Below are 12384 nucleotides of genomic sequence, written 5' to 3' on the forward strand. Positions count from 1 at the left end.
AGCAAATTAAACAGGTTAGAATAAAAAAGTATATTAAAAAAATAAATTGGGACTTCCCATAATAACTTCGGTAAAAAAAATTGTACGCAACTTCACGATCATTTTCATTTGAAGCTATTACAAATAGGAATATTTATCCGTTCAAGAGGTGTCCCTATTGAACGCCTACTCGTGTTATCGAGGTCTACAATTACGGTACTAGTTTTATCTCCATATGAGCTTGGTCATGTGAAAGACCATATGACCTTTGATGATTATATAATTTATATGAAAATTGTGGAGATATAGAACTTTGTAGTTTATTATAGTTTCTTATATGGTGCTCTTGTCATACAGGGGTGGGGCGAATCTAAGCTCCCTACCGCCACTCGGACAATAAAGCCCTTCTAAACCCCTCCTATATTTACGGTACAAGGAGAGAAAAGGAAGAAGGAGAAAGAAGAGCGAACCCCTCCTATATTCACGGGTCGCATCCGCCGCTGACTACATACCAGCCCAGGCGAGCAGATGCAGCTAAGGGCCTGTTTGGATACACCCTCATAAACTTTAGGACACTCATAAAGTTTAGGAGCTAGAAATTGCTAGTCCTAAAATTTAGGAGTGGGGTGTTTGGATGGACTCATAATTTTTAGGATGTTAGAGGGAAAATGACCGTTGTACCCCTAATTTAGGTCCTCTGCACCAAGCCTATATTCCCTGATTTCTCATTGAGCACAACAGCCCAAGACAACCACTTGATGGCATCAGCGTACTGCCCTCCCTTGTAGCTATCCATCCCCTTGGACTTGGCAGCCGATACTGTCAATCCAGATGGTGGCGGTGGCAGGCCATCCAGCTATGTGGTTGCACCACCACTGTCACCACCACCGAACTCTGCCTCCACATCGACCCAACCATCCATCTCACCAAACATGTCACCCCCGCCACCACCATTGCTTGCCGTGGTTGCAGCCGGTGCAGCTGTGGTTGAAGCGAACAGATTGTCCAAAGGATCTACACTAGAGTTGGCTGCTGCTGCCGCAGGAGTAGGCGCCGGAGCTGGTGGGGGTGGAGACGTAAAGCTGGAAGGTTTCGTGGCACCAGAGCTTTGGAAACTACCGAATCCAGCATCAGCGCTCTGGAAGCTCCCGATGGGCCTAGACGCCTGTGGTGCAGCGGAGGATCTGAGCGGCGCGTTGGACTGGGTGCGGGAGGAGCCGGAGCCGCCGAGCGCGGAGCCGAGGAGGTCGCTGAAGAGGGCAGGGTTGTTGGCCTGCGGGATGCCGAGCCCGGATGAGGGCGCGGCGGAGGACCAGCTCCGGCCGAAGATGTCGCCGACCATGGAGGTCGGCCCGGATCCGGGCCCGGCCGCCGCCGAAGCAGCGGCGGGGGAGGGCTGGTGGGTCCATGCCGGCTTGGTGCTGGCGGGCTGGTGCGTCCACGAGGCGCCGGTGGCCGGCCTGGTGGAGGTGTTGGCGGCCGCGCCCGGGTGCTGGTCGCGGAGGGGGCGGGAGCCGGAGGAGCGGGAGGCGTTGACGCCGAAGTCGAACTGGTAGGAGTCGAAGGAGGTGGTGGTGGGAGGGAGGAGGAGGCGGCGGCGGAGGGAGGAGGAGGCAGCGCAGATGCGCTGTGCGGGAGAAGAGCGGGGGAGGAAAAGGGTAGGGTGCGACCGTGGAGAGAGAAGGGGAGGGGTAACAGGGGTAAAGGATGGGTTGGGGGACCACTTTTATGAGGAAAATGACCCATTATGATGGTTTGGTCCTCCTAATGAAAACAACACTCCTAAACATTATGAATGCACTTTTATGACACCAGTTTGTGAAGTCCTAAAGTTTATGAGGTTGTATCTAAACAGGCCCTAAGCATAACGGAATAAATTTCCATCGCCTGAAGCATGCGCATCAGCCTCTTGGACCGGCGGCCTGAGATTGCTCTGCTGTTTCATGGGCCACGCGCCCATGCTATAGGGCTTCTGTGCGATGGGCCGAACAATTTAATCAATTTTGCAAACAAAAACAAGTGTACAATATCGACTTTGAGGAAAAATAAGTGCACATGATCACACCGCAAAAAAATTAGCCCAATCACGAACAACGATTCAACATTAGTCTGCATGTAAAAAAACTATATTTAAAGTAAAAAAATACATCTGCATTGTTGACCATTTTAGTCTAAAAAAACTATATAACAGGAAAAAAATAGTCTACAAAGTGAATAAATAATTCTACACTACAAACAGAGAAGTTCACATGGAAAACAAATAAATGCAAATCTTGAAGAAATAAGTTGACATAATGAACAATGACACTTCACTTATATGAATTGTTAAAAGAACAAAAATTACATGTTAAAGGAGTATGCTTATAAATAAAAAGTAACAAAGAAAAATAAGTAAATAATGAAAAATGTAAAACGAAAAACAAAACAAAAAAGAGAAGAGAAGAGTAAAGAAAAAGGAAGAAAAGTAAGAAGGCTAGCAATTGGCTATGTATGAGTGGACCACAGCTTTCCTTTCTTGCTTCTTGACTCTCGCCCGTCCACTTGGGCCTGCAGCATGGGCCGGAAATACTATTGGGCTGATTCAAGTGACAAAATGCGAATTTGTTGCTTAAGCGACACACAAAACAGTCAGTTGCCGCCAGTACATTCTCCCATTGACTCCAAAATTGCAACGGCCGTAAGGACCATTTGCACACTTCTTGAACAATTCAGCCCATGATTGTCTACCTACAGCATTCCAGTTACCATACAGACATATTCCTGATTGTTCCCCTCATTGTTGTTTTTGTGGCAGGGAGGAAAGAGTAGAGCAATGTTTCATTACTTGTCAGTTTGCAACAGCAGTTTGGGAACCAATTAAGAGCCTGTATGATATTAGGCTAGAACAGAAACTTCTTGTGAATATGAACCAATGGTTGTTGGATCTGCTACATATGGGAGGCTCGGAATGATGTTAGAAACAATGATGCAACAGCCTGCCCTCTACGTCTTGTTAAGAAAATTCAAGCTTATGTGGATATGATTCTAGATGTGAAGCCCTCAAACAATTTCAGAGATGGCTTCCACCGCCAGTTGATTTGGTATGCTTTAATGTGGATGCGGCTGTTTTCTCCTCCACGTCAAGTTCGGCAGCGGGTATGGTGGTCCAGGACTATATGGGACGTTGTCTGATAGCAAGCTGTCAGTCTTTTATTGGGGTTACCATGCCGGAGATGGCTGAAGCAGTTGCTGTGCAGTCTAGTGTAGCTTTGGCTCATGAGGAAGGCTTCCACAAGATTGTGATCCAGTCCGATTGCTTATCCCTTGTTTTGAAGCTGAATGCACGAGAAAGGGATTGGTCTCAAGTGGGCACTATCGTTGCAGACATCAAGACTTTATAAAGGAAGTTTACTTCAGTTACTTGTTTCATATTAGTCGCAGTGCTAACGAGGTAGCTCATGTTTTAGCTCGATCGAACAAACTTTGTGCTTGTTCGATCTACCAGAATTATATTCCTGTTTGTATCCAAGAAGTTGTATCTGCTGAATCACTCTTATAAATAAAGAGCTGCCTCTATTCAAACAATTCAGCCCATCTCTTGGCCCAGAGCAGGGGCAGTTTTTGTTACTCGTCTTTTGTTTTGGTGCTTCTTACATGCGTGGTAAAAGCACTAGAAGAACAAAATCCAATCCCTGGGGCTTCTTTATGCATGCGCACATATACTCTTCAATTCTATAACCAACAAATCATACTTTTACCCCAGTGGGATTTATTTCCTGCCGCGACTTTACAAAGTTACCGCGCAAAAAGCCCAAGATCTCGCTTGTATATATTTGTAAAATGCACATGCGCACACAAACCCTCACCACATTAAATTTTGATCCAGTCACCTGTCATGCCTTCTCATCCACCACCACCTCCTCCCAATAAGACGCATATTTACAATTTATTCCATGATAGGCAAGCAAATACTTGTTAATTTGCTAGTGCAGGGAATGGGCCGGGGCAACAGACCAAAAACACTGGAACAATATGGGTCACCCTGAGCATATTGTGTGTGTCATGGAAGAATCAAACACTTTTTTCCCTTTGAAAATTATGTACAAGAGCGATGCGAAATGATTTAATATGATTAATTCATAGATCTCTGGACACCTATTCAAATGTTTGTGTTGCTATTTGGTCGCCCTTTCTTGTCTCTTGCCCAAGGAACTTGTGTTGTGATGGACACCTACTGTTCTTTTGGCAAAATAGGCACTTTAGTCCCTGAACTTTGCACAAAGGGCAACTTCGTCCCTCAACTTTTAGATTGGCCAATTTAGGGCCTGTTTGGCATGGCTCCACTCCAGAACTCCATCAACTCCACCAAAAAAATCTAGCCAAACACCTCAACTCCAAAACTCCATGGAGCAGCCAACTCCATGGAGCTGTAGTGCAAATGAAGGTGGAGTTTTGGAGCACCTCTTTTGCTGCTCCAAAACTCTCTATTTCGAACCTCCTCGTGGAGTTGGTGGGTAATTACCCACCAATGCCACTGGTTACACAAAAAAACGTTTCATTCTATTCCTCCCGAGCTCCCACCCGTGCCTATTTCCCCACCCCCGTCACCTATGGCCTACCGCCTCCCCGCCATCGTCGCCGGCCCAGTGGCCGCCTCCCCGCCGCCCGTCGCCGCCACGCCCCCATCGCCGCCGTCGCCGGCCCCGTGGCCGCCTCCCCGCCGCCCGTCGCCGTCCCGCCCCGGTCGCCGCCGTCGCCGCGCCCCGCCAGTCGCCGAGGCCCGCCCGTTGCCGCCCCGCCCCTGTCGCCGCCGCCGCCGGCCCCGTGGCCGCCTCTTCGCCGCCCGTTGCCGCGCCCCGCCAGTCGCCGAGGCCCGCCCGTCGCCGCCGCCACCGCCACCCCCGTGGCCGCCTCGTTGCCGCCCGTCGCCGCCCCGCCCCTGTCGTCGCTGTCGCCGGCCCCGTGGCCGCCTCCCCGCCGCCCGTCGCCGCCCCGCCCCTGTCGCTGGCCCCGTGGCTGCCTCCCCGCCGCCCGTCGCCGCCCGCCCCCATCGCCCGTCGCCGTCGCGCCCTGCCGCCCCGCCCCCGTCACCGCCGAGCCCCGCTGCCTGTCGCCGCCCCGGCCTCGTGGCCGCACAGCCCGCCGCCGCCCGGCCCCGCTGCCGACCCAGCCCCGTCGCCCGTCCCGGCCCCGTGGGCGCCTAGGCCGCCGCCGACCGGCCCTGTCGCCGCCCCGGCCCCGTGGCCGCCCACAGGAGATCCGCCCCTCCTCCGGGCCGTCGCGGTGGACAAGGGAGGGGTGCGGCTCCGCGTCGAGCTCGTTGCGGCCGATGACGCCAGTGGCGGTCGCGGCAGCGCGTCCATGGCGTACGGCGAGGACGTTGTTGCTAGTATCTTCGGGTCGGGGGCGCCGGTGGCGCCGCCGGTGGTGATGGAGCGGACGGCGGCGGTGGCCGCGGCTCTGCTCCTCATGTTTGCTTTGAGCTTACGCGAGGCATGAATGCGATTGTCAGTTCATTTGTAAGTCTAAAATAAAAGGGAGAAGATGGGATAGAAAGGATGACAAGTGGGGCTTGAATTGGAGGGCAACAATGGCAATCTACACTGAAATCAGTCTTTTTTGGAGCTGAGAGCACCCATCTAGCCAAACACCTCATTTTATTTCTGAAGTTTTGGAGTGGAGCTGGCTCCACCTGAAGTTCTGGAGTGGAGCAGCTCCACCTAGAGCTGGAGCCATGCCAAACAGGACCTTAGTCTCTCAACTTTTATTTTTGGGTCAAACTCGTCCTTGTGTTGATGTGGTGCTCTATGTTAGCATAAAACTGATGAAAAAGTCCATTTTGCCCTTGGCTCATCTAGGTCAAACATGTATATGCTCATACACCCTTAATATATACACATAACAATATATTTTTAAAACTAACACAAAATATAGTTTCTAAAAAGTGTATCTACTCGTACTCTTTAAAGTCATTCATGTATGTGCTCATACGAATTTGATAGGCAAAATATATGTACTCAAACAAGTATTTACTCATATTCTTTTGGCATATATACAACTCAATGTGTGTAGGCATGTTCTAAACTCAACATGTGCTCACGTACTCGTGGTACGTTATACATGGAGCTATACATGACATGGAGCTATACATGCTTCATGTATGTATTCATACTTCCCTCCGCAAAACATATTTATCCTCATATTTATTTTGGATCATATGTTATTGTAATTCTAAAGGTGAAAATTGAAGAGAGAAAAAAACTAAGGGTAAAATGGATCTTTTGTATTAGTTTCATACCAATATGGAGCCACTTATCAACACAAGGACGAGTTTGACCAAAAATGAAAGTTGAGGAACTAAATTGGCTAATCTGAAAGTTGAGGGACGAAATTAATCCTTTGTGTAAAGTTCAGGGACCAACATGCCTATTTTGCCTGTTCTTTTCTTGTGAGTGGTGATCTCACTGATTGTGGTCCATTTGGATTTCACGCGTGTGCATCCTTCATGCATGCATTTGGCCCAAAATGTAATCCTTCCATCATCGCCTTTCATGAGTGAGTGAGAGAGAGAGGGCATATATACATAATTGGGTAGGCCTGGGCACACGCAAATTAACCAATTAAAGCGCTCCTTGACAGGGACGTGACCTCATGCGGCAATTCCCAAAGTTTTGATGCACCCATGGTTCCTCACCTGCAAACGCTCCACCTGTGTGGTGCTTCCGTGAGGCTCTGAGATGTAGCCATCCTCCTGTACTCATGCACAGCCAGGTGGCACCAAGTGTAATCACACATATGCATGGTTGTGTGATTAATTTGCCTTTTCGATTATATACTATTAAAAAAGAATATGCAGGAGAGTTCTCTGCGTCTCACAATAACAAAGATAAAATTTAGTTCAAGTTTTTGTGGGAACTAACTACAAAAGCTGAACCATCCTGAATTTTGATCAAACTGGTTGCATTGTGGCGCTCTATCTTCCTTCTTTCATAAAAAAGACCTCAGGCTGCGAATTTTGGTAAAATCAAACATTCTGGAATTGTTATACAGATTTCCGGACAAAACATTAACATAAATAAAATTGTGATGAGACAACACGGCTTTTGGACTAATTTGTCATGTCAAAACAAAGAACGTGGCACCGGCCTTAATCTGACAGTGATGTGCTCAGTTAAGCTACTATGGTAAAATAGTGGTTACCTCTCATCAGCATATAGTGCGGTACGCCGGTGCCTACTCTCGCGTCCCAGTGGCGCCTATTCCAACTAGCATGACAGCTGCGTTTCATCCGGCTGACTGTGTGGTATGGTAATTAGGTGGATTTATTCTGGAATTTTCTAGCATCAACTCGCTTGAAATAAATGTAATGCTTCAGCTACATTTTCTGAATACAACGATGCAGGGAACTTAATGAACAGAAGGCTGAGAAATCAGGCTAAAAATCACCAAACCCATTCTTCAACTGTTTTCATTAACTTTTAGATTTGGTCATCAGTCTATGTTCAATCACGATACTGTGTAATCGATGTGATTAGAGTCTAGCACTCTAGCTCACCCTGTACATGCAATTCAATCATGAGTTTATTTTATTGCCACGAAGAAGACGATCGTGCCGTGGTCCACGAACACAAACTTCCAAAAGTCTCATGAAAAGATTTTTATCAACCATATATAGTTGGCATATACTCGATGCTCCAAATTTGACCGGGGATCCGTCACTGGCCATTGGGGATGAAAAGTTGGCGGGCACAAAGCTTATAACCACTAATTTTAACCGCGCTGCACTATCTGTTAATTATGCGCTGGCCACTACATTTTAGTGGTCACAATTCGGTACCGACATAATTTGGAGCAAGTGATCCATTTACCAGTCCACATCACATTTTAATTACCTTATCTTGACTAACGCAAGGTATTTAGAACTTCAAGAATTTTTGGAAGGCACGTACCTTATCCCGCCTGAAACATGTAATTCAAGAGAAAAAACTTACGAATCCATGGTTAGAATAAACTGGGGATAAATTGGGAATAAATTGGTGGCTTGGAATAACCTGACGGCTAAAGGAGCTGACTACCTACTAATTACTGAGAGAAATAGGTTCCATTGGGAGCTTCATAATAACAGCATGTTTTCGGTTCGGTCTATGTGCCAATATATGATGAACCAGGGTGTCCCTTTCACCCAAAATTTTATTTGGAAATTGAATATTCCTCTAAAAATAAGCATTTCCCTTTGGTTCATCCAATGGGGTGTAATATTAACAAAGGATAATCTAGTCAAGAGAAATTGGAAGGGAAGGGTAGTAAAAAATGTTGCTTTTGTGATAGTAATGAGACAATCAAGCATCCTTTTTTAATTGTCATCATGCAAAAGCTATTTGGAGGATTGTTCATGTTGCTTTTTTTATTGTCATTATGTAAAAGCTATTTGGAGGATTGTTCATGTTGAAACCCCACCTAGGTCCATAAGTCATATGCTACGGAATTGGTTAACAGGCATAGATAATAAGATAAGATGTTTGATCTTTGTGGGGTTGCTGCTCTTATATGGGTGATTTGGTGTACTCGAAATGATATAATTTTTGAAAAAAAAAGGTTCACCTCTTTTATGCTGGCGCTATTCAGGGGAGCTTATTGGCTACGGTTTTGGTCTCTATTGCAGGTGAAGACATAAGGGAATCAGTTTGGGTGGCAAGCAAAGCGCTGGAAGTTGTCGCTTTGGATATCTTTGCCTTAAATGAACTTTTGCCTTAAGAAGCAATAATAGACTTTGCTTATAATTTTTTCCCTTAAGATAAGTGAACTTTTGTTTTCATTTCGGTTATCAGCTTTTAAGCTGAATTTGTTGTAAGAACTTGGCTATGTGTGGTCGTAGAGGCAGGAGACAATTCTATTTTCTAAAAAATGGTTTGAATAAACTAATCCAAAAAAATTTGGTATGCACACTCAATCATCCTATGAATACATCCACCGCACTGCACGTCCTATTTGAATGAGTACCTCTGGTACTCTGTATGATATAGCTAATTATTATGCTTTCGATGTCACACTCTCTTGCATCGACTTTTTGTTTATGAAAAATATTTTTAGTGAAAAAATCATCAGAATAAAAATATATAGATAGACAGAAGTTTTCTAAGCACATATAGTCTAGGATCTAAGATGTACATGGCCGATCATTGTAGATACACACCCAGGAACGGTAGGTGCGTGTGGTAGATAAGCTGTCAGCGCGGCATGCGCTTACAAAACCATCACGTCTTAACGATTGATCCTCTCTCCTCTAGAACTCCCGTGGCAATCATGTGCCATCATCCCTAGCTAATTAAGCAGTCCAAATCAGCAGTAAACCAACAAAACACGTACTCATCACCTAAAATAATGCCAACACAAATGGCAGCTGCCAGTCCAGCCATCTACACAATGACGAATCCGAATCCTCTCCGAGCGAGTCATCGACATCGCTTCGCGATCCTCTAATCATGTCGTGATCCGATCCCTTATTCATCCAAAACTACTCTAGCATAAAACAATTAGTAGACAAAATGTACATGGACAAAATGATCCAATTGCTTGGTTTATTATTATATATACATATATCATTTCGGGGTTTGTTTGTTGGCTAGCTCTCGTTTGCTTGCCGACCTCGCCCAGTTTATGTTGTCCCCATCTCGTTAGTTTGACATTAATTGATGCCATGTAACACAAGACGCCCATGGCGGCCCTGCTGGCTGTCCGCTTCAGTCGCCGATCATGTGTAGTGGAGTGTGTCACCTTCTAACAGCAATCTTCTGTTGATGGATGGATGACTTGATCGCATGCCCATTTGGCATCACGGGAGGACGGCTGGCAGCAGGCGGCTCAGAAGTTGGCTACATGTTGGAATTTAGAGCTAGATGTTACTGAGATATAAGGGCATATTTGGTAGAGCTAGTTTGAAATGATCATTTGTAGGAAGTGATTTGTAGTGATTAGGTATCTGAAAACAATTCTCTAGTAGTTCTCAATGGATAAAGTGATTCTGTGCGCAAGATGTAAATTAAGAGAAGATAATTATTTAAGCCATCAACATCTTTCCTCATTTCAAATAATCAACCTGCCACTTGAAAGAGCTCCCCCTTAATCAACCTGGGACCTCTACCAAACGGACTCTAATAGTCAAAGATTTTTTGCATCATGAAAATTTTTCTAATTTATTGAAATAGATACTCGCATTGTCCGTCGATGCAAGTCATGTGTATGCATCAACGGTTGATTGTGCATGTAGTGCAGAGGGTCGTGGAAAGCACATGGGTACATGGGGTAGATGGGATGGATCAATGCTTAGAGAGAAATCTAAGGTAGAGCATGTGGCCACATGCACACGCGATCGTTGACGTAAAATCTGAACCTCAGACTTCTGCGTTGAACAATATGGAAGAGTTGAAAGATCTGCTTAATTCTAGTGCAGGCTCCAAATCGGCTCACGAGTGGTGCAAGGCGTGCCATTCAATTTGACCTGAAAATTGACAAGGTAAACATTAAATTCCTGAACCGATCGGCGGCGAAGCCTTTCGAACTCATAGGTAGGCGTTCTTGGAATAAACACCACAATAAACAAGTATTCAATGTAATAATGCGATGTAAATAAATAAAACATTAATGGCATGTGGCATCGGCTGCATGAGCCGATGGGCTAAGATAAAGTATTGTAACACAACAGCCAGGAGCCCTTGTCAACCATGCGCACATAAGATAGATTAACAGATCTAGTCAATGTCTTAATAAGTGTAATTGAACTTACACAAGGTAACACGAATGAGAGGGCATTGACATCAATCTATTAACCTAAAAGATTACAACACAGCAAACAAGGACCTCTTGCTAACCCCTTACGAGCTAATTAAGCTAATAGAATCCTAATGAATGTCATGACCGTGTAATTGAACCTAGACAAGGCAACATGGTGAGAGGGCATTAACTTTGGCCCACTAACTTAGTCAAACAAGCTTGTGGCAGCAAGACCTTGCATGCGCCCCTATCGGCTCAATGATGTCATCATGCTTATGAGAAAAACAGATAAGACCCGACCGAAGCATCGACTCTCAACAGTAGCGTGCTGACGTCAAGGGCACGACAGTTAGCAATACAAGGGGCAGGAGTAAAGATCTATTGGACCTAGCATACATAAAGCAATAAAAGTATGCAAGATCTACCAGCAGATACGATCTGATAACTGTGAATGCTTAACAGGGCAAGGGAGCCGATGAAGAAAACCTAACCAAATCTAAATCGTTCGATAACCGTGAGCGCTTGATAGAACTAAGAGATCAATACGATGCAACTTAATAAAACCAAAAACTCGAAAACTATGAGAAATCATTGAAGATAAATGGAATATTGGACAAAGCCTAGAAAGTTCTACTTGCAATCTAAGATAACTCGATAACTAGCAACACAACCGAATATCAGAATATAAGACTTAATTTAGAAAGTCCTAGTAGAGGCTGTAATGATCGGGCGACGGTACTTACAAGCTCGCCTAAGATCGAAGCTGATGCAGCCGTGCACGCAGGAAAGAACCCGTCAAAACTACTCTTCTCCTACTCCTAAGGTTTTGGCGGTGTGGCGCCAAAAGATTGTATTGATTGATTGATTATTGAGAGATTATAAGGCTCATGGGCTTATATTTATACCTTGGAGCAGACTAAAATCCTAGCCAATTACAACATGAACTACTACAACCATTTCTAAAAATTACTTAAAATAAATCTCCACGCTTTCTCTTATTTGGTGGAGTCGATTTCGCTTCGAACTGGGCCCACCTTGCTTCAACTGGCCTCTGGAACCTTGGTCAACTGTGGTCAGTCTTGGTCAACACGGCTTGATCGGCGGCCCTTTTCTCTCTCCTTCATCGACTGTTAGAACCTTATCCACAGCGATTGACTCTGATAAAAAACCGGGATCAATAGCGATTTTGCATACCTTTTGGTTAACAATTAATCACATTATATACATGTTTAGTATACAAAAGTTGCGGATGGCCTATCCAAAGCATTATTTGATTAAGATGACATTGATTTTGTACGAATTAATAATGTTGCAAGAGAAACTAGAGATGAAAAACGCTTTTGAAGTTAAAAAATACATTGCAAATTAACTAAAGGTCTGTTTAGGCCTTTCTTTTTTTTAAAAAAAAAATCCAATTTAGGCCTTTCAAACGGGCACAAATTTTGTGGAGATTGGAGAGTGCTAATTTGAGGGTAGCTTAGCTGGTTATATTGGGACTTTTGAGAAATCTGACTACGTAAATTCTAGCTAGTCTCGATTAAGCACAGGTACTTGTATTTACAGTTAATTGGTCTTTCGATGGTAGGCTAGGATAGAATGGAGAGCTAGATTCTGCGTATAATCGACATGTATTTTGGATCATGAGAAAATGGTTTC

General features: G+C 45.1%; 1 protein-coding gene across 1 annotated transcript; it reads right to left on the minus strand.

Moving 5' to 3' along the window:
* Nucleotides 1–700: 700 nt before the first annotated feature.
* LOC101757656 (protein VASP homolog) lies at nucleotides 701–1558 on the minus strand (the record flags this gene model as incomplete). Its single annotated transcript, XM_004980281.2, has 1 exon — nucleotides 701–1558. A coding segment is annotated over one exon (723 nt), but the record flags the coding sequence as incomplete, so codon positions are not given.
* Between the last annotated feature and the right edge of the window lie 10826 nt (nucleotides 1559–12384).

This window comes from Setaria italica, chromosome VIII, assembly GCF_000263155.2.
Source record: "Setaria italica strain Yugu1 chromosome VIII, Setaria_italica_v2.0, whole genome shotgun sequence".
NCBI classification, from domain to species: domain Eukaryota; kingdom Viridiplantae; phylum Streptophyta; class Magnoliopsida; order Poales; family Poaceae; genus Setaria; species Setaria italica.